Source organism: Natator depressus, chromosome 5, assembly GCF_965152275.1.
Source record: "Natator depressus isolate rNatDep1 chromosome 5, rNatDep2.hap1, whole genome shotgun sequence".
NCBI classification, from domain to species: Eukaryota; Metazoa; Chordata; order Testudines; family Cheloniidae; genus Natator; species Natator depressus.
Window position 1 is genome coordinate 96,102,038 of NC_134238.1, and position 18,772 is coordinate 96,120,809.

At 39.6% G+C, this 18,772-nt stretch overlaps 1 protein-coding gene across 1 annotated transcript in view; it reads left to right on the plus strand.

The window, feature by feature from the left end:
- ALDH1A1 (aldehyde dehydrogenase 1 family member A1) overlaps positions 1–17,144 on the plus strand; it is a 49,672-nt gene extending 32,528 nt beyond the window's left edge. The window contains exons 7-13 of the mRNA XM_074953240.1: positions 2,599–2,712; positions 4,441–4,543; positions 5,264–5,448; positions 10,506–10,670; positions 12,190–12,347; positions 13,841–13,915; positions 16,537–17,144. Coding sequence (XP_074809341.1) covers positions 2,599–2,712; positions 4,441–4,543; positions 5,264–5,448; positions 10,506–10,670; positions 12,190–12,347; positions 13,841–13,915; positions 16,537–16,609 — 873 coding nt within the window. The 3' untranslated portion in view covers positions 16,610–17,144. The remainder of the gene's footprint in view (positions 1–2,598; positions 2,713–4,440; positions 4,544–5,263; positions 5,449–10,505; positions 10,671–12,189; positions 12,348–13,840; positions 13,916–16,536) is intronic.
- The last annotated feature ends 1,628 nt before the right edge of the window (positions 17,145–18,772 follow it).

Here is an 18,772-nt window from a genome sequence, read left to right on the forward strand (position 1 = left end):
AACTATAATACACCTCCTCTGCTTCTGAATGTCTCAAATACAGTAGTCCTTAACGTTCCATTGGTTTCAAAGTAACGTTGCTGAGTATCACCAAGCATAGAAGGGACGCCAGAGAAGAGTGGTGAAACAGTTAAACTGGCTCTTGTTAGGATCAATAAAAACAAACTAAAAACTTTATCTAGTTGTGATTACTGCCACCAAAGTCAATAATCACCAGGTTTAGTAACTTCCCCAAGTACTGGCAACACTGACTCAGCACATTTTAGTGTTATGACTCATAACAATGACTCATCACAAATACAGCCCATAGTCCATTTAGGGCAAAGATAACAGTATGACAAAGTGGACAAGATTCACAAAAGGGCCAAATGCTGCTCATAGTGAGTCACAATGGAAAACTTTACTAGAAAATACAATTTGGGGGAATTGCTTTTACTGCTCAAAGTATTTCATCTGTTCATTTTAAACAGCAAAAATAAAGATGATGGCTCCATTGAAAAGCAATATAAAAGAAAAATTAACTGAGTTCTACCCTGACCTTAATGAAGTACCGTCTCTCTCTAAATATAAGATTAACATTCCTGCAATAAGGAGTCAACTGTATTCAGAATCTCAGTGCTGTTGTTGTTCAATAGAGTATAACTGATACAAGACAATGACACTTTTATGTAGAAATGAGCAAAGGAGTAGAATTACCATTTTTATTTTAAAAAAATCTAGTTTTATCATTGTTCATTTTGTTTCTGTTTTCTTTATCCAAATTTCACCTGTTGAAAGTTCAGGTATATCTGAAGTTTGAATATATCCGGATTGAATATTTTTGATGGATGCTCCAATATAAGTTATAGGGCATTAAAATGTGCAAATTCTTATTAAAGTTGTCAAATTGTTTCTGAGTCCAAATTTGTGAACCAAAATTCATCACAGTTCTGCTTTTGCATCTGAATTGCCTATTGAAATCTGAGTCTAGTAGTAGTGGCAAAAAGTTGTTACTCTGATAGCTGCTTTATGTGAAACCAACTGGTGATCTAAATTCATGTCTTCATGGACAAGTGTTCACATCAGAATACAACATAGTCACACTTGGCACTAACTGATACCCTCATTGGTAGTCTCATTATGGAGACCAGTGATGGTATAGATTTATAGACCCTACACTGTCATTTTTTCACCCTAATGTTGGTCCTTTTAGGTTAGGGATGAAACACAGCTAAGGCAGCATAGAGAAGATTTCATTGTTTTATCACAGAATGGGTCTGCAACAGAGGACTTCAGTTGCCAATGATGTAAATCTGGTGCCTTTAATGAGCACTTAAAAAGACCAAATTTTAAAAAAATTAATTAAAAAACCTACTTATAATATATTATATTATATTTGATATTATAATTTAACATGTATATTGTAGTAGGGCCTAGAAGCTAACTAGGGTCAGGGTGCCATTTTCATAGGAAATATGAAATAACTTTTAAAAAATATATACAATATGTGTATGAGTCTCAGCTATATGGTATTCTTAATTAAACATGTCTATCTGGGAGTTATATTTCACTATTAAGTGCCTCAAAGGCTTCTTATTTCAAAGTCCCAGTTCTACTCTAAAAAGGGACTCTGTTAAAGTGATAACATGGGGGATCTGTGTTTATTACCTTCCGTGATTCCATGCCACATTTGTTTCATGTAAAATAAAATCTTCTGCTAACTGCCAGCCCTGCAGACCCATTCTATAAAATTGAGGCCCACCTTAACTACACTTACCTTGCACCTCAGTTGGGTCTAAGTTAGCAGTGAGGATTCACAAGCAAGAAGGTACCCAACTTGACTCTGAGACCCTAATGGGAGTTTGCTGGAGTGGAAACACATTCTTTTTGTAAACTGAGCAAATTTCATCTGGAGTCACCAAGAGACAATGGATTTGATTCGTGCCAAAATCTGTACACCAGGGAGGAGGACAGCATTAAACAGAAGCTTGTGAAGGGAGGTTAAACAGCACATTTCCTAGGTACACAGGACATGCCTCCTCACTAGCCAGATCCACCCACTTTGTATTGGAAAGTTCCTTGCTAGCAGTCCCTCCAGGAAGTCTTTCCACCACCAAAGACCTACAGCTCAGGTTGTGCCAATGGAAAGAAGCAAGCCATTCTGTGTGGCACACCACAATGTCATTTTTACAGTCACTTTCCAGAGCAGAATCTCACTCTAAATCACCAGTCAAATGAATGGAATTGGCTTAATGAAGTTGAAAAAGATATTAACCAGTTTTCACGTCATTAAACGTTTTCTGACTTGGGGAGGGGCATATTGAATTAATGCTGTTTCACCATTTGACAAAAGCATTGAAATAATGGCAGAAACAGAGTCTGCTTTTCCAAAAGAATGTCCGCAATGGATTGGAGCAAGATACCTAGTCTGCAAGAAAAGCAAAAAAGACAGAACTGTCAGATAGAAAAATATTTGAGTTGGGGGTGGGAATGACTTTTTGGGTGGTTGGGGAAAAATTATTGGGGAGCTGTAGAACAGAAACAATTTAATGAGAGTAATAGACATGCTCATCCATTCTTCATCATTAACTCATAGTTCTGGTGGTTTTTACAATGTAGGCTGGATTTCCACCGGGGGTAGTGAATATTGTGCCAGGTTTTGGACCCACTGCTGGAGCAGCAATTTCTCACCACATGGACATAGATAAAGTGGCTTTCACAGGCTCTACACAGGTATTATTCTGAATGCAAGTAACTATAAACTGGAACTCTCCGCTCCTCCGATTCTGAGTAATGATTTAGTGTCTAGCTTGCTTTATGTAATTATTTTAACTTTTTTTCTTTTTTGGCTGCTGTTTTATTAAACAAAGTCTGTGTAATGATTTGTTAGTTATTGAAAACTTCAAACTTATCTAAACAATGTTTGTACTGTAGGAAGGCCTCTTCAAACAAAGGAATCCAATGAGATACAACTGGTTCTAACTTAGCAGTACTATTTTGAGTCTTCTTTTTAAAAATATTATTCTCATATCTTTTGGGGGGGGTGAGGTTGTCTTATATATTTGAAAATTCAACAAATGGAGCTTTCTGCTATTTAATTTCATCAATGGCATTTTGGTAGGAAAAACTACCTGAAATCTACGCCCAAATCTTGCAAAGATTTATGCATATGTATGCACGTGAGTGATCCTATTACAGTCAATTGGACTGTTCACATGTGTAAAGTTAAACTTATGCATGAGTCTTTACAGGATGGGCCTCTGTTTAGATCAGGGATTCTCAAAGTGGGGGTCATGACTCCTCAGAGGGTTGTGAGGTTGTTATATGGGGGGTCATGAGCAGTCAGCCTCCACCCCAAACCCTGCTTCATCTCCAGCATTTATAATAGTGTTAAATATTTAAAAAGTGTTTTTAATTTACAAGAGGGGTGGCACACAGAGCCTTGCTGTGTGAAAGGAGTCACCAGTATAAAAGTTTGAGAACCACTGGTGTAAATGATCACTCATGCCATAGGCCTTTATCATGACATAAATGAATGATGGCGTCGATAACTCATATCAAAGGAAATTTTTTTTGAGAAGAAAAGTGTATTTGATAATGTTTCCATTCAATAATTTAAAGAGGGGTTGCAAATAAATTCCTGGAAGCAGGAAGATCTAGGTATTATCAACTCCCCCAAATTATCCGGCTGCAATGAAAGCCAACAGGGATCTTACCACACTATCCCTCACGCTGAAGCTGGCATCGCCACCCTACCTTCTCCAGTCTGGTTTGCAAGGGAGTCCCCTTAATAATGCAATAGGTGGAGGGGAAACAGAATGGTGCCATGCGCTGTGTCTGCCCTTCCCATATTCTCTAGTCCCCTCTGGGCCTCCTTACCTCATCCCACTGAAGAGGTAGAAGCTGGGCCAGGGAAGAGTGGGCTGTGCAGACAGAGTCTTGGTCTCCACAGCTCCCCTCCCATGTATGGTGCTTCAAAAGGCTTTCCCACTGCCTGGAATAGAGGAAGGCTGCTTGAATGGGAGAAGGTGGGAGATCAGAGCCCTGGTGCCCACTGTGGCAGCAGCTTTTCCTGCCCTCTACCTCAGAATGCCTGTGTTACAGAGGCGGGGGTGATGTTAGTGCTCAGTGCTGCTCCAAGTCAGGCACGATTGGTGAGGGAGGTGCTGTGTCCACGTGAGGGAGCCACAGAATAGCCCTTCACAGATGCATTAGTGGGAGCTGGGCTTATCTCTGGTTTGGGGATGGGGGAATTCCTGGGGGACATAGAACTCAGGGACCCACCCCACCATCTGATCCCCCCCAAAAATATTTTTAATGATTCTCATATTGGACAGCTACTAACCCGACCTTCACTTTTTTGGGAAAGTGAGAGCTGGGGATGGAACAACACTTTTAAGTTTTATGGGTTTTTTGTTATGAAAACGTTGAGATTAAATTCTATTTTGTGCTACATTTTAGGTTGGCAAACTGATCAAAGAAGCTGCTGGAAAGAGTAATCTGAAGAGGGTTACATTGGAACTTGGAGGGAAAAGTCCTAATATTATATTTGCGGATGCGGATTGTTAGTAATTCTTTTTATCTTTTTTCCTTTTATAGCTACCTTCCTCTTTTGCTTTGTGGTCTTAGACAATGTATCTAAATCACTGGTGTTTTGTTTCTTTTTTGTGTGTACAACATTGTGCATTTGTCCAGTACCCGTGTGGGATCCTTCATTCTTTTCTAGTCATGCCTCAGGATCTTTAACTTAATTTTCACTTAAAAACTGGAAAAAGGGACTTTGGTCTGACATCCATGGAAGGACAGAACTTCTGTCAGTGTGTCAGCCCTTAGTATCGTGTGGTAGTTTTGTACCCAAAGTTGATACTAACTTCTGTTATGGGACATGAATCCATGAGATTCTGAACCAATGGCAAGAGTGCTGCTAACTCAGGAAGATGGATAGCTGAAAGCTGATAATTTTCAGCATAGCATAACTGAATGCTCCTTTTGGCACTGTTGACCCAGCATCATGAGAAAATGTGGAATGAAAATTCTGTACCATGTAGTCAAAGGTGCACTTGTCTAAGTATATCATATTTAGAAATCTTTTGAGGAGTAGTGTTGGATACATGTAAGAGGGATCATCTGTGCCTTAAAAGACCACATAGTGGAAAGTTTTACCAATGAGGTGGCATGACAAAGGGAGGCAAGGCAGATTTTCCACAGGTTGTGAGCATTCAAAACCAGTATATGTAGAGACTGCAAAGAAATGAGATTTGACTAAATATTCATTTCCTTGCAGTGGACAGTGCTGTGGAACTTGCACACATTGGTCTGTTCTACCATCAGGGTCAATGTTGCATAGCAGGCTCTAGGATTTTTGTGGAAGAACCTATTTATGAAGAGTTTGTCCGCAGGAGTGTTGAGCGAGCTAAGAAAATTACCCTTGGTGATCCTCTGTCTTGTGGTGTAAATCAAGGTCCCCAGGTAAGTTATAGTTACCTAACTTTTTATGGTCCTGTAATGCTATGGCAAAGAGGCACCGGGAGGGGGTGTACTCCCCACACTGGCCCTGAGAGGGTATATTAGGCCCATTTAACCTATAGGCAGCACCTGGAGGAGCAGCCAGGGAGCAGGGAGTGATTAATCAGCTATGAGGCTCAACTGAACAGGAACAGGCGGGACCTATATCAAGCCAGGTAGTTGGCAACAGAAGGAGGCTGTAGGGAAGTAGGCTGCAGTCACTCCCTTAGAGAATGGAGGTGTGTTAGGACTATAGAGGATAGTCCACTTATTCCCTGGGAGGAGAGTTGGGAGGCTGGAAAACTCAAAAAGGGGGAAAATCAGGAAGATAGGAGAAGGCTTAGAAGAGCAAGGAATAGGAGTGTAGACCTTGGCTGCTATTTAGAGGGTCCCTGCGCTGGAACTCGGAGTAGAGAGTGAGCTCGGTTTCCCCTACCAGCCACTGGGGACATGGCACAGACCAGGCAGAGGACAGTGGACTACCTGGGACAATTTGTTCTGGAACGTCTTTATTTCACCCTCCCACCCCGCCCCGGAAGGGGAAACGCTCATAGTAACCTGGCTGGAGGGCTGAGTCACAAAGAGCAGGCTGTGGTTCCTGGAGTGAGTGGGCTTCTGTGACAGGCACCATGCTTTAAAATATATTCTATTATTAATTAGAGTCCTGGAGAGGATTACATATCAGGAGACCTGCATTTTATGCCTTACTACCTTTAACTAAAGGTTCTTGGGCAACATACTTCACCTCTTTGTCTCAGTTCCCTCTTCTATAGAATGGGGATAATACTATAGTACCTACCCACCCCCTAAAGTGCTTTGAGAAAACTCAGATGAAGGCCATTGTAGAAGTTCAAATTACTATTACCCATCTATACTAATCAGAGACCTCTAACGATAATATATTCAAGTACTACCACTGTATTATAAGTGAACAGCTGTGCAGAAGTCAAAGTTACTGACATTTTTCCCACTCCTCCAAGGCTCTTGTACTTCTCCAGTTCTGCTAAAATATTGCAAATTTTAAAACACTTTGTATCACAATTTGGTGGTGACCTGTTACATAAATATTCAATTAAGCATATTTTAAAATATAACACTATGCAACCGATAAGGATTCTTTTTAGGTTACTTTATAGCTCTGTTAAATTGTTCCTTGTCTAAAGTATGACTAAAATGGGAGTCGGCACTGTAGGATATGTACTGTAAATATACCTTTTTTACTCATTGTATACCTGATCTTTATAGAATCTAAGTATCATCTTAGAGATGATAAAGCTAGAGCTGAACAAAGAAAACTCCCCAAAATTAATGGTTATAAAATGTTCCTCTTCCTGGCAACTGTACTGACACTTGGAATAATCAAAGACATCACAAAAGATGGAAAAATACATCCAAAACCATCTTAGCTGGGGAGTTTGAAAGGTGTGCCCTGTTAGTGAAGTAACAACCCATATCTTGGGCTGAATAAACACCAAGGCCAAGGAATGTGGTGTTCATAACAATGAACTCGAAAGAACTAAGGTGTGTTTGTGTTTCTTAGTTTAGTGTGTGATTAATACTGAGCTAACATGAAGCCACCCTCATGTTATTGTTGCTGTATTGAGTTTAAAATTAAGTACTCCTGCTTGATATGAAAGAGGAAAACAAACAACAATCAAAAGGGTTGGTCAAACTGCTGAAAGGTACATTTCTGAAGAGGTTTAAATGGAAAATAAAAAAACCTTTTCTCCCCACTCCCACCATCTCCCTCTCACCCTCATTTTCATTCTTAGCTCACCAGCACCCCTTATCTTCCTCCCAGGCCAGCAGAGCTTTTATCCCCAGAATCAGTGTACCGTCCTTTTGTTTACACTGTTTTTCAAAACAGAATTGAAAAAGGGATGGAATGGGATTCAACCAAACATGGTGAACAACAATTACTGTTGTTACTGTCCTGAATGTGTGTACTGTTTAGTAATATGTCAAACCCTTTCCTCTTTTCTGTAAGTTCCTTGAACTATTTTGGCCCTCTTCTCAGTCCAAAAGGCAGCAGCAGTTTGTGATGCAGCAGCTTCTTTCAATGCGCCAATTGAAATATTGACATTTTTTGTACTGGAAAGTGAGTTAAAAGTGACAGGCAGGCCAGAAACTGGACTTGAAAGAGTAGCTGTGCACTTTGGGGGAGGAGGTGCTTAAAACTCTCACTTTTAGTTTTGCCCATTTCCCTCCTACTCTAGCTGCCTCTCTTCACTCTCTCATGGGACTTTTATTTTTGTTGTTTCTCCTCCCCCATATCCATTAAATATAATGAGACTCGGGGGGGGGGGGGTTGTTCTTTACATTATTGAGGTACCAGGACCAAGATTTTGCAAACTGTGTGCAAACTGTGTGCAGGTGTGATGTCATCAAAAGGACCCAATCAGAATTTAGACAATCGGTGTCTCCAGCCAAAGGCTAACATGTAGGAGACACAGGTTCATTTTATTTTATTTTTTTTAATGGACCTGCGAGAGAAATGTTCCCTCTTTAGCCCAATACCCAGGATTGGCAAGATTGCTATCTGAGATTCTATATGCAAAAGTCATATCATTTCCAAGCGTGTTATCAAACAAACAGCCATGTAAGGCTAGGAATAAGAGCTTTATCCTATGGGGAAGCAGCGCTTCCCAGCTTCTCAGTGAAACCTGTCTCCTACACTGGAAGGGCCTGGTCATGACAGTTTTATTTTTGTTGTCAATGTTATGACACTGGATGTTGTTTTGGGAGGTGAATTACATGCATCCTGATTTGTATCTCCCTCTGAGTCCTGCACAGTGGTACTCATGGGAGCACACTACTTCACATATTCATTCATAGGTACATGCACACTGACTCACACATCATCATCACGTATTATTATTTGGGTATTACAATAGGGTCCAGAGGCCTCTATCAGATTAAGGCTCCATTGTGTTGGGTGCCATCCAAACAGATAGCATGAAACAGAGTCTTTCCTGAGCAGCTTACAATCTAGTTTACATTATAACTGAAGTCGCCAAAGAGTTAATTTGGAAAGTGGACACAGCTGACAGCAACATCCAGCTATTTCAATTCAACATTTTCCATTCTTCATGATGTTGCACATATCAAAGATATTTTGCCAACCAGGATAACAGTAACCTTATATATCTATTGTGTACAATAAGGCAACTGCTTAAAAGTATCGCGGGTGGCCGGGGGGGGGGGGGGGGTGAAACAGACTTTAATCCTCATAAATATTTTCAAGTTTTTATCATAAGTTTTGTTGAACCACTGGGTAGCTTGGAACCTCACAAAAGAGACCAAAATGATCCAGGGTTCTCCAAAGCCTTTTAAAAACACTGTTTTATGGGAATGAGTATGATAATACTAGAGCTGATTAAGATGAAGCGTCTGGCCTCCTGCCTTGTCCTTCTGTTTGCTTAGTCAACTCTCCTGTCCCCTTCTCTACTGTGTGGAAAAGGGATGAGGTGCAAAACATCCATGGTGAATTATGATACCAGACCACAAAGAATGAAAAAGAAGAAAAACTGCTTCCCAGATAAAGCTGTCTGTGTATACTTTATTAGCGAATCCTTACTTAGAAACTCCACCAGTAAGGTTTTAGAACACAACCCTGATAACTGTAAACAATGGTGTTAGCAGTTGACAATTCTAAGAACTGGACAAATCATGTGAGTATTACAGTGAGATTTGGCTTGAAGTCAGATTCTGTAGCAAGAGTTTAGTTGTCACCTCCTCTCTCTAAGGTGTCATCTTAAGCAAGAAGATAGAACTCCCTTTCCCCCCTCAGCAAAATGATATAATAATGGGGAAAACTGCTCAATAAGAATGCTGATAAATGCTGGGCAAAAGTAAACATAGTGTGCCTACCTGAACTTAATCAATGGGAGTTTTGCCACTAACTTCACTGGGACCAGGATTTCCCCCTGAGTGTTGCGCTGTCCTGAGTACGGACCCTATCCACACTAATGGATAGGGGTAAGCTTACTCATGGGAGTAGTCTCATTGTCTTAATGACTGGGTGTTTGTAAGGCTGAACCCCAAAAACACACAGAAAAAAATCACTGAGAAAATGGACAAGATAGGAAGGTTCTCAACCTATAAGAAACAAGTTGTGGTTGGTTTTATATTTTGAAACATATGCAGAGTTACTTGTACAAAATTTCCCTCCAGGAAGGAATGGACAATAGTGTGTTTATTTTGCTGCCACAATAACAACTTTCTAACATGGTACAACTCTATTTTCTGTTATCAACTTTGCCATTTTGTTGGCAATGTCTTGTCTCAGTTGAATTCCCATTGTAAATGTCTGCTCCTTCCACATCTTGCTCTGATGGACCTGCCAAGCTGATATATGCTTGGTGTTGCTTGCATTTGTTTTTTTATTTTGGTGTAACACAATAAATAAACCACCATTCAAGCTCAATGCCAACAGTTATTCTGTATTCCAGCAACTTCCAGTGATAGAACAAAATTAAATAGTACTGAATTCAAATTCTGCTCTGTTTTTTCCCCCTCTACTAGTGTTAGTAAAAGAGTGTGACCAATCCGGCAGTTCTTGGGAAGGCTTGCCTGTATACTTGATCCCAAACAATCCCACTGACTTCAGTGGGTGCTAGATTGGGCCCTATATTAGGACTGCAGGATCAATCTCTCTGATGCCCACTTGCACGGGCCAATAGTAATCCCACAGATTTCAGAGTACTGAGAGAAGTCTGCAATTAATGTATTTTATAGAGGAGAATCTTTATTTTTTATGCAACCAGAATATCAACTTGTTTAGAACATTTAACCCTTCGTACTGTGCTTATATCTCTTATTACTGATATATATGGGGAAAGCCTGTAAAGTTTTGAGAAGTTAAAGACAAAAAAAATGTGTGGGGCTTGCCAGCTGTTTCATTTCAACATGTAAGATTTAATGAAGCTACAACATTGTTAAGGAACATTGTTAATGGGTTGGGAAGGGATTGCTATCAGTACATGCTACTTTTATCCCTCCTGCAATATATTTTCATTTAGATTAATAAGGAGCAGTTTCGTAAAATACTTGACTTAATTGAGAGTGGGAAAAAAGAAGGAGCCAAACTGGAATGTGGAGGAGGTCCATGGGGAGACAAAGGTTACTTCATCCAGCCCACGGTTTTCTCTAATGTTACAGATGATATGCGCATCGCCAAAGAAGAGGTAAATAAATTCATGAGAGTCTGTACTTTCACATGCAGTTCTCTGCTTAAATGTCTGTACAAAATATCCATTTAAAAGGTCAATTTGATAGATAAAAATTTTTGCAATAAATCTTTCATTCTAGGTTGGTTCAGTTTAGAATCTCTTTCTTAGTTACTTACATTAGCTTAGTCAACTCAATGAAAAGTGCTGGAAAGGGAGAATAATCTGCCTGGCTAAAAAAGGTTCCAGTTAGTATATATGAGACAACAGGTACAGTGGTTGGAATTTTTAGTTACATCACCCTGTACTGCCAGAGCTAGGGTAACACATAACAGAGAAAACAAATCTTTCAGGGACAGCTTGTGAACTCCTTGATCCCCTTGATGAGCAGCTATTTGCTACAGTAGTCCCATTGACTTCAGTGGAATTATTCCGTTGAGTAGCTGCTCCACCCCTCCCCCCAGAACAAGGAGTTCACAATTTGGCTGTCAGATTAATTTAAAGTGAATAAAAAAGCCCTAGTGCCTCTAGAATGAATCCTGAGGGACCAGGAGCAACAGGAGAGCGGTTTAAAAATCCTCACCAGATTTACTGGTTTCCGTTAGGACATCACTCCCGCAAGAATAGCCTCTCTGTTATCTGCACTGATCTAGATGAAATCAGGATGAACAGAGACCATTTTAAAATGTTCAAGATTAATTTACAATTTTGAACCTCAGAGGTTGACTTTCAATTTTAATTTGGGGGGAATGTTCAGGTGGCTGCTTCTTTTATCCAAACCAATTCATATAGCCCTAGTTGCAAAATTTGAACTAGATGCTGTTTCTAGTAAAGTCACGCACAAAGCTCCCATTCATTTTGGTGGGAGCAAGACTGAGCCTATGTGGTACTACTCCCCTATCCCTAGTTACAGAAGTACTGAATAGTGCAGCATTGCAATTTCTGGCTGAGAACACGGAGCTAAATTAATTGCCCAATAACAGAAGAAGAGCTGAATCTAATGGAATATTTTCCTGTTTAATAGTTAACACCCAGAAGGAGAGTAGAATTAGTTATTTTACTTGGCTTCCTTGTTTAGTTGTGCAGGCACTTGTGGAGATAAAATGCTAATAAAAGGTTTATGAGAGGAAAAATTGAATGTATTTTTCAATTTTAAAAATGGAGTTGACCAAAAATAAATAATTTAAGAGTTCACTGGAACACTGTACAGATGTGGTAACATCCTGTAACTTCATGTTAGGTATTAAATGATCTTCTGTTTCTCTTTAATTATTTTCATGTTTACAATCATCTTACTTTAATTAATTGTCGACTCCATATTATTCTAACCTCACTTGCACTTAGGATAGTAGTGAACATTTAGTTATCATGCCCTAAAGTCTATGTTCTTGATTTGACTAATAACATAGGAATAAGGCTCCTCTGACAGAAATAAAATACTTTAGAAATAAATTATTTCAAACAATAAACCATACTGAAGTTTCCACAGATTTTAACCACCTTTTTTTTTCTTTTTCTTTTTTTGGATCTGAAATAGATTTTTGGGCCAGTGCAGCAAATCATGAAGTTTAAAACTGTAGATGAAGTTATCACGAGGGCAAACAATACTCAGTATGGGTTAGCAGCAGCAGTTTTTACCAGAGACCTTGATAAAGCATTGACATTTACAACTGCTCTTCAGGCTGGAACAGTATGGTATGTAACAACGATTTAATTATCCCTCATTGATAATATTTATACATAGCCGAGGCTGAAATAGGAGGCCACTTGAACAACACTTTATTGGATGACTTACTGTATATGTTTTTTTCTTCTAACCCTTTCTGATCTCCAGGGAGGCAGATTCCCTCCCCTTGCCCTCCAATACCTCATTTGCTATTATGTAGTATTTCTCATGAATCTGCCAGTTAGAAAGTGCAGGTGACTTGATGGACTCTCCATACACAATACTGTGGTAGCACAATATAAACTTAGTTCATAAAACTCAGTTTCTCACGTTACCTTAAAAAGCCCATTCTCTTAAAATGCTTCAGACATCAACCTTGGTGGAGTGGCACCCTGGGGATGAGCTGAATGGAGAGAGAGACTCAAATGATTAATGCTGTTCTCCACATTGAGAGTGACCGGGGTGCACCAGTAAAGTGGCACATGGTAGTCAAAGGGGTAGACAGATTTTTCAAGGACCCAAAGCTTGGCCTTATTTTGTGTTGGATCTTAAACAACACACACTTAGCACCAGTCCCCTGTCCAATTAGACTTACATTATTCACAAAAGAATACATGGTTACCGGTAACCCAAACAAATACACCTTCTTACAAAAGTAATTTCAGGGTTTTGATTCAAGAGTAGGTATTTTTCTTTAGATTATTTAAAATTGTATAAACCCTTTAGAGAGAGAACCAGTGTGAAGCATCCCAGTAGTCAATAACCAAAAACATTTGAAGAGAGTAATTTTAAAAAAATATATATTTTCTTGTCTCAAATAAATGTTGTTCGCTGTGGAAATCTCTGTTTTCTTCCTAATCCTCACTTGCCAGTGTTGAAGTCAGTGGGACCTGGCAGTGAAAGAGAAGAGAATTAGAAGCGGTAGAAATGAAGAATCACTCAGTTGAAAATCCTGGAGGACTGAGTCAACTAATCAGTTGAACCAGTAGAAGGCTCCCTCTGCCCACACTATTAATTCTGCTAGTTTCCAGCCCCATTAAAAAATTTTGCCATAGGTAATTACACTTCTACTGAGGTTTCTTGTCCTCAACAGTAAATAATATAGAGTATTGGAACTGTCATGCAGAATCCAACAGAATATCCTGAGTAAATAGTGAAATGACCATAGACTTTGTTTCTGAGAGCAAACCTGAAAGACACTGACTGTTCCTTGGGCTCTGAAAAATGGTGCCAGAACTTCACAGATTTTCAGTAGGAGGGAGATTTGCTATAGTTGTCAGTTACAAATATAAAATTATCATTATCCCTTGAAGACCCTAAATTGTATCACAAATCCAGTATCTACAACTGTAAATGCAAGTATTACTGTTTCACTGAACTATGAACGACATACCTGGTAAGTATATTTAAGATCTTCAGCTGGTGGAAATCACCATAGCTCTACTGAAATCAAAGGCACTATACTGATGTTCACCAGCTGAGAATCTGGCCCATGATGTGTAAAGTCATCTTTCTTTTTCAGGGTTAACTGCTATAGTGCAGTGTCTGCTCAATGTCCTTTTGGAGGATTTAAAATGTCAGGAAATGGACGAGAACTGTAAGTAATGCTTTAGATGTGTACACTAGGATTTAGCTGTATGACATTCCCAGGAATTCCCAAACTCGACTCTGGGGGACCACTTTCACCATTTTTCACTAGAACTCTTTACCTAGGGTCTGTAGTGTCATATATTTCAGCTAAAGTTCAGAGCTTTCCTGTTATTACATATAGCGTCAGACAAATCATTTAATAAATGTCAGTAATTAAATTATTGACACTATAGCCAGTTTCTCAAAGAATGGGCACTTGTGGTGAGGTAGAAGGGCACACGTGTATATGCAAAATTGGTATTTGTGGGTACAGTTTTCCATTTTGCATGCACACATGCATGTTTTAATGCAGTTACCTGAATGCTCATGTATAATTTGTGGATTCCACTTTAGGTGCTCAGTTTTTGAAAATTCGACCCATCCTGCATATTGTAACTAGTGAGGCACAAATTTCAAAAGTTTTGGAGCTTCATTTTAGTTTAGATGAACATTTCCAGGTTTACAGGCTCGTGGCAACAACATTTTAAAAATGCTTCCCAGTTCCAGTTTACTCAAAAGTAGCCACGGAAATAGCCTTTCACAGTCTCAGTCCTTCTACCTCTGGTTTTGACCCAAACCACAAAGTGCAAAGGTACATACAAATGAAAAGTGAACCAAACGCATTTGAATCTCTGAAGTTTGGTTCATATTCCATTTGGACTACTTGTTGGTTTATCTGAGCCAGCTCACTCATCCCTACTTGTAATATTAGCAAATGTGATGAGTCATGTAATGAGTAATATCATGAAACACCTGACATCATGTAAGCCTGTTGCATGAAATAGCATTATGCCTTCTGATTTTCAGAACATACATTGAAAGCAGCCACCTGCAAGTTTCTAAAGAACACCAATATATCACAGCAGCAATGTTCCATCTACATTAATTTGTTAACTGAAGGGTAAAGCCAAAACAATAAATATTTTCCCTTTTATTAAGTCTCAAGATAGATGCTTGCATCGAACAACAGAATTAATTTGATAAATAACATATGTACAGGTGTACCGCATCTGAGTTAATGCTCTCTTTCTAGAGATAAGGGGTAGGATTTTTCAAAAGCACTCAGCATTGGCCTCAATCTGCTCCTTTTGGCAAAACGAATTTTGAAGGGAACAACTAGGCCTAATCTAGGCACTTCTGAAAATCCCACCCAAAGAGAACAAATGATGATTTAAGCCATTGCTATCAAAGACTGTTTTAAATTTGGTATGTCAGATACTTGAGGCAGCCATTTATGAACCACTGTCTTTAGAAACCAAGGGAAAAAAGCCCTTGCAGAAATCAGGAAATACATACAGTTATTAGAGAGAGATTTCACCACTGGAAATTGTACAAAAATAATGTAAACACTGGTATTATCTAGAGTAAGGATTTTTAAGGAAGTTGAGCATCTAATTCCCATTCGTGCCTTTGTAAATCTCCTCCCTCATGATGTGTAGGAGTGCATCATCAGAGTTAATGGAGTGACATAAAAGGACAGTTAGGAGGCAATGTTTCCTTTGGCTTAGGTGTCTAACTTAGGAATCTGAGCCATAAGTAAACCAAACATGAGATAGAGAGAATTTATGGAGACAAGTCATATGGAAAGGAATAAAATTTTATGTTATATTTCTATACACAACATTTGGCAAAAACATTTTCAAGGAGTAGACACACAAACAAGCAAATGTGTAATAAATAACACAGAGAACAAGAAAGTAAATGTGTCAGGCTATATCTAGAACTAAAACTAAAAGAAAACTTAGTAGGTAACCATTACAGTGAAGGTTATACAATTTTGCTGTTACAAAGTAAATAAATGAATGTTATGAATGGCCAAGATGCCTCATGAAAGAAATCTCAGTAAAGGATTTCTCAGTGTAGGGTCCTGATAGTTGACAAATCTCAGCTTTTCTCATATACATACTTAACAGTATGGTTATAGGAGCCAAGATATAATTAGATTGTAGCAAGGCCCAGCTTAATATGCTGTAAAAACAATCAATTATTTCTAAACAGTGTGGCATAAAATGTAAAACATCTAGGAAACTCGAAGTTAAAGCATACAGGCCATCCTGATTTCACAATGTGAAATTTAAAGGGCCACCATAATAGGTTAAGGGTCAGTCAGATTTAACTTTAAGTTTCCTGACTTCTGTTGGTTTATGTCAAAGCCTGAAAAATATTTAAACATACTGTTGTATACAGTTTCTTCACTAACTAAAAGTTCTCATAATGGGTTAACTATGTGTTTCATTCACCCAAGAATAAGATTCTTAGGAAAATTCAGACAGCTGAGGAAGGCCCTGCAAAGTGTATGCGGGTGTATGTCGTGACAAGTTCCTGATTGGGGCTCAGTTTAAATATGTGCTAAATGGCTTCAGTAACATTGTGTCATACCAAAATGGAAGCCCTTTGACACATTTTTCCTGGGAAGCAATTGCTTTTGTGTTGAAAATAGCATCCAGCGGTAGCCTAGCTACACTGAAAACTTCCAAGGAGGCCAAGAAAATGTAGCCAGTTGTAAAGTACTACAGCAGATCTATTCTGAGACATCACTAATATGATCAGCATTGCAGCGAGTGCTATTGTTGTTTCTCATTTATCTAGGGGAGAATATGGCATTCATGAATATACAGAAGTTAAGACTGTCACAATCAAAATTCCACAGAAGAACTCGTAATGTTGCTCCAGGGCAGAATTTAGCATCTTCAAATGCTAAGCAAATCTGCAAAGGTTAATTGCGTTGTGAAAAATTTTACATCCCAAATTATTCATTAACTTGCAAACAAGGAATTTGCTTACATTAACATGATCGAGATTAATGTAGAAATTGTACATGTAATTAACTGAGAGGGACATTTTAATGCCTGGAACATAGCTAACAAATTTTGAAATTCTTATTGAGAAAGGACTATTTTTTCAATGGAAGATATGTGCTATGAAAATGTCTTTTTTTTCCCAATACATACGGCTTGTGCAGTTTGATTTAATGTGCTATTCTAAATATTAGATGGCAAGCTGTCTTTACATTTTTCATCATGACGTTAGCAAAAGCACTTACAAATTACTATCTAATCAATATTCTTCTCTGTCTCTTTGGAAAATCATAGATTTGTTCTGGGTACATTGCTGAGAATGTTGAATTTGTTCATCATGTTAAGTACTCCACACGTAATCTGGATGTAAACCTTATTAAAATCTATCTTCAAATCTAATATTGTTTCTTTTACTGACATTTAAAATGGCAATAGTTTTCACTGAGCACTGTATAGTACACTTTGGATGCGACAGAATACGCAGTACTCTCAATTAAATGTGCTTAAGTCATTAGAAATATATTAAGTTGGCTCTAGGAAAGCTAAACTACCTAATTCTTTGACAGTTACTTATAGAAGAAAACTGTAATAAATACATAGGTGCACAGAGACCAGGATAATCTGAGTCCAGCATTAAGGGTATGTCTACACTTAGAAGTGGAGATGTAAATTGCAACTTGAGGTGACCTACTCAAACTAGCTCTAATTGAGCTGCCATGCTAAAGATAGAGTGTAGCCATGCAATGGGAGGGGCTAGCTGCCCCAAATAAGGACTGCAGTCATAAACATGGTATAAACCCCTAGACAGACAGACAAGAAGTAGAAGAGGGTTCCCTTGGGGTGGGACACCTGCATTCTCTCTCTCTCCTGTTTTTCTTCTCCACTTTGTGTACACCCACACACACCCACACACCCCTCAATGTTTTTTTCTCCAACTGTTCTCTTTAACCTCATCTCTCCACTGTTTTCCCCTCTTCTTCCTGATCCCTCTTGTTGGTCTTCATCTCCTTCTCTCGGCCTCTTTCTCCCCTATTTTTACTGTCACACAATAGGGCTCCTCATACTATGTGGTGGAGGCACAGTGTGCTGATATTATCATACAGCACCTCTGCCCACACCCTCCCATTGCAGGCCGCCTGCAGCAACACCAGCAGCCACTAGCTAGACCGGGAGTTGCACTGTGAGGCAGAGAGTGCTGCAACAGCTCAGACCCGCTATCAGAGATGCTTAGTGGTCCTAGACCCTGCTGAAGTCAAGACCCAGGGCAGTTGCGCTGGCTCTCCCTCCCCATTGACAGCCCTACAAATAAACTCTGTCCATTAGCCAGGATATGGTACATTAGTAAACAGAAAATATGTACAATACAGAGGCTGTTGTGCAGTACAGAATGGAAGAGGATTTTATTTATTAGGGGTGTATCTACACTAGAGTGTAAGCCCAGAGTCTGAGCTCAGACTCAAGCCTATCTCCCCTTCTGTCTACACACAAATCACGCTAACCCAGGGCTCAGACCAGGATTCCAGTGGGGTGGATGGTCTGAGCTTGAGTCAAGCCAAGACTAAGTTTGAGCCCTATTGCTTTGCAGTGTGGACTCTTGCTCTTGGAGTCTGCCAAAAGTATCCCACAGGGCAACTTTCTTTGTCCTCTCAACAGTCAAGTTTGATGGACTGTCAAGTTTTCCCACACTGAACCACAAACAAAGGGCTATAGCATCCATATTTTGGGAGGGCGCTAGGACGTCTGAGATATGGGTGGTTGGACTTGGGCCTGCATAATGCAATGTAGATTCTGGAGCCCCAGGTTGGGACCCAGGGTTCACCAGTGAGTGTAGACGCTGAAGCCTAGCTCAGGCAACCTTGGCATGCGACCTGTCAGGGTCTGGTGAGCCGGGACAGTTTGTTTACCTGCAGTGTCTGAAGATTCAGCTGATCACAGCTCCCACTGGCTGCAGTTCGCCGTTCCAGGCCAATGGGAGCTGCAGGAGGGAGCGGCCAGCACATCCCTTGGCCCGCACCGCTTCCTGGAGC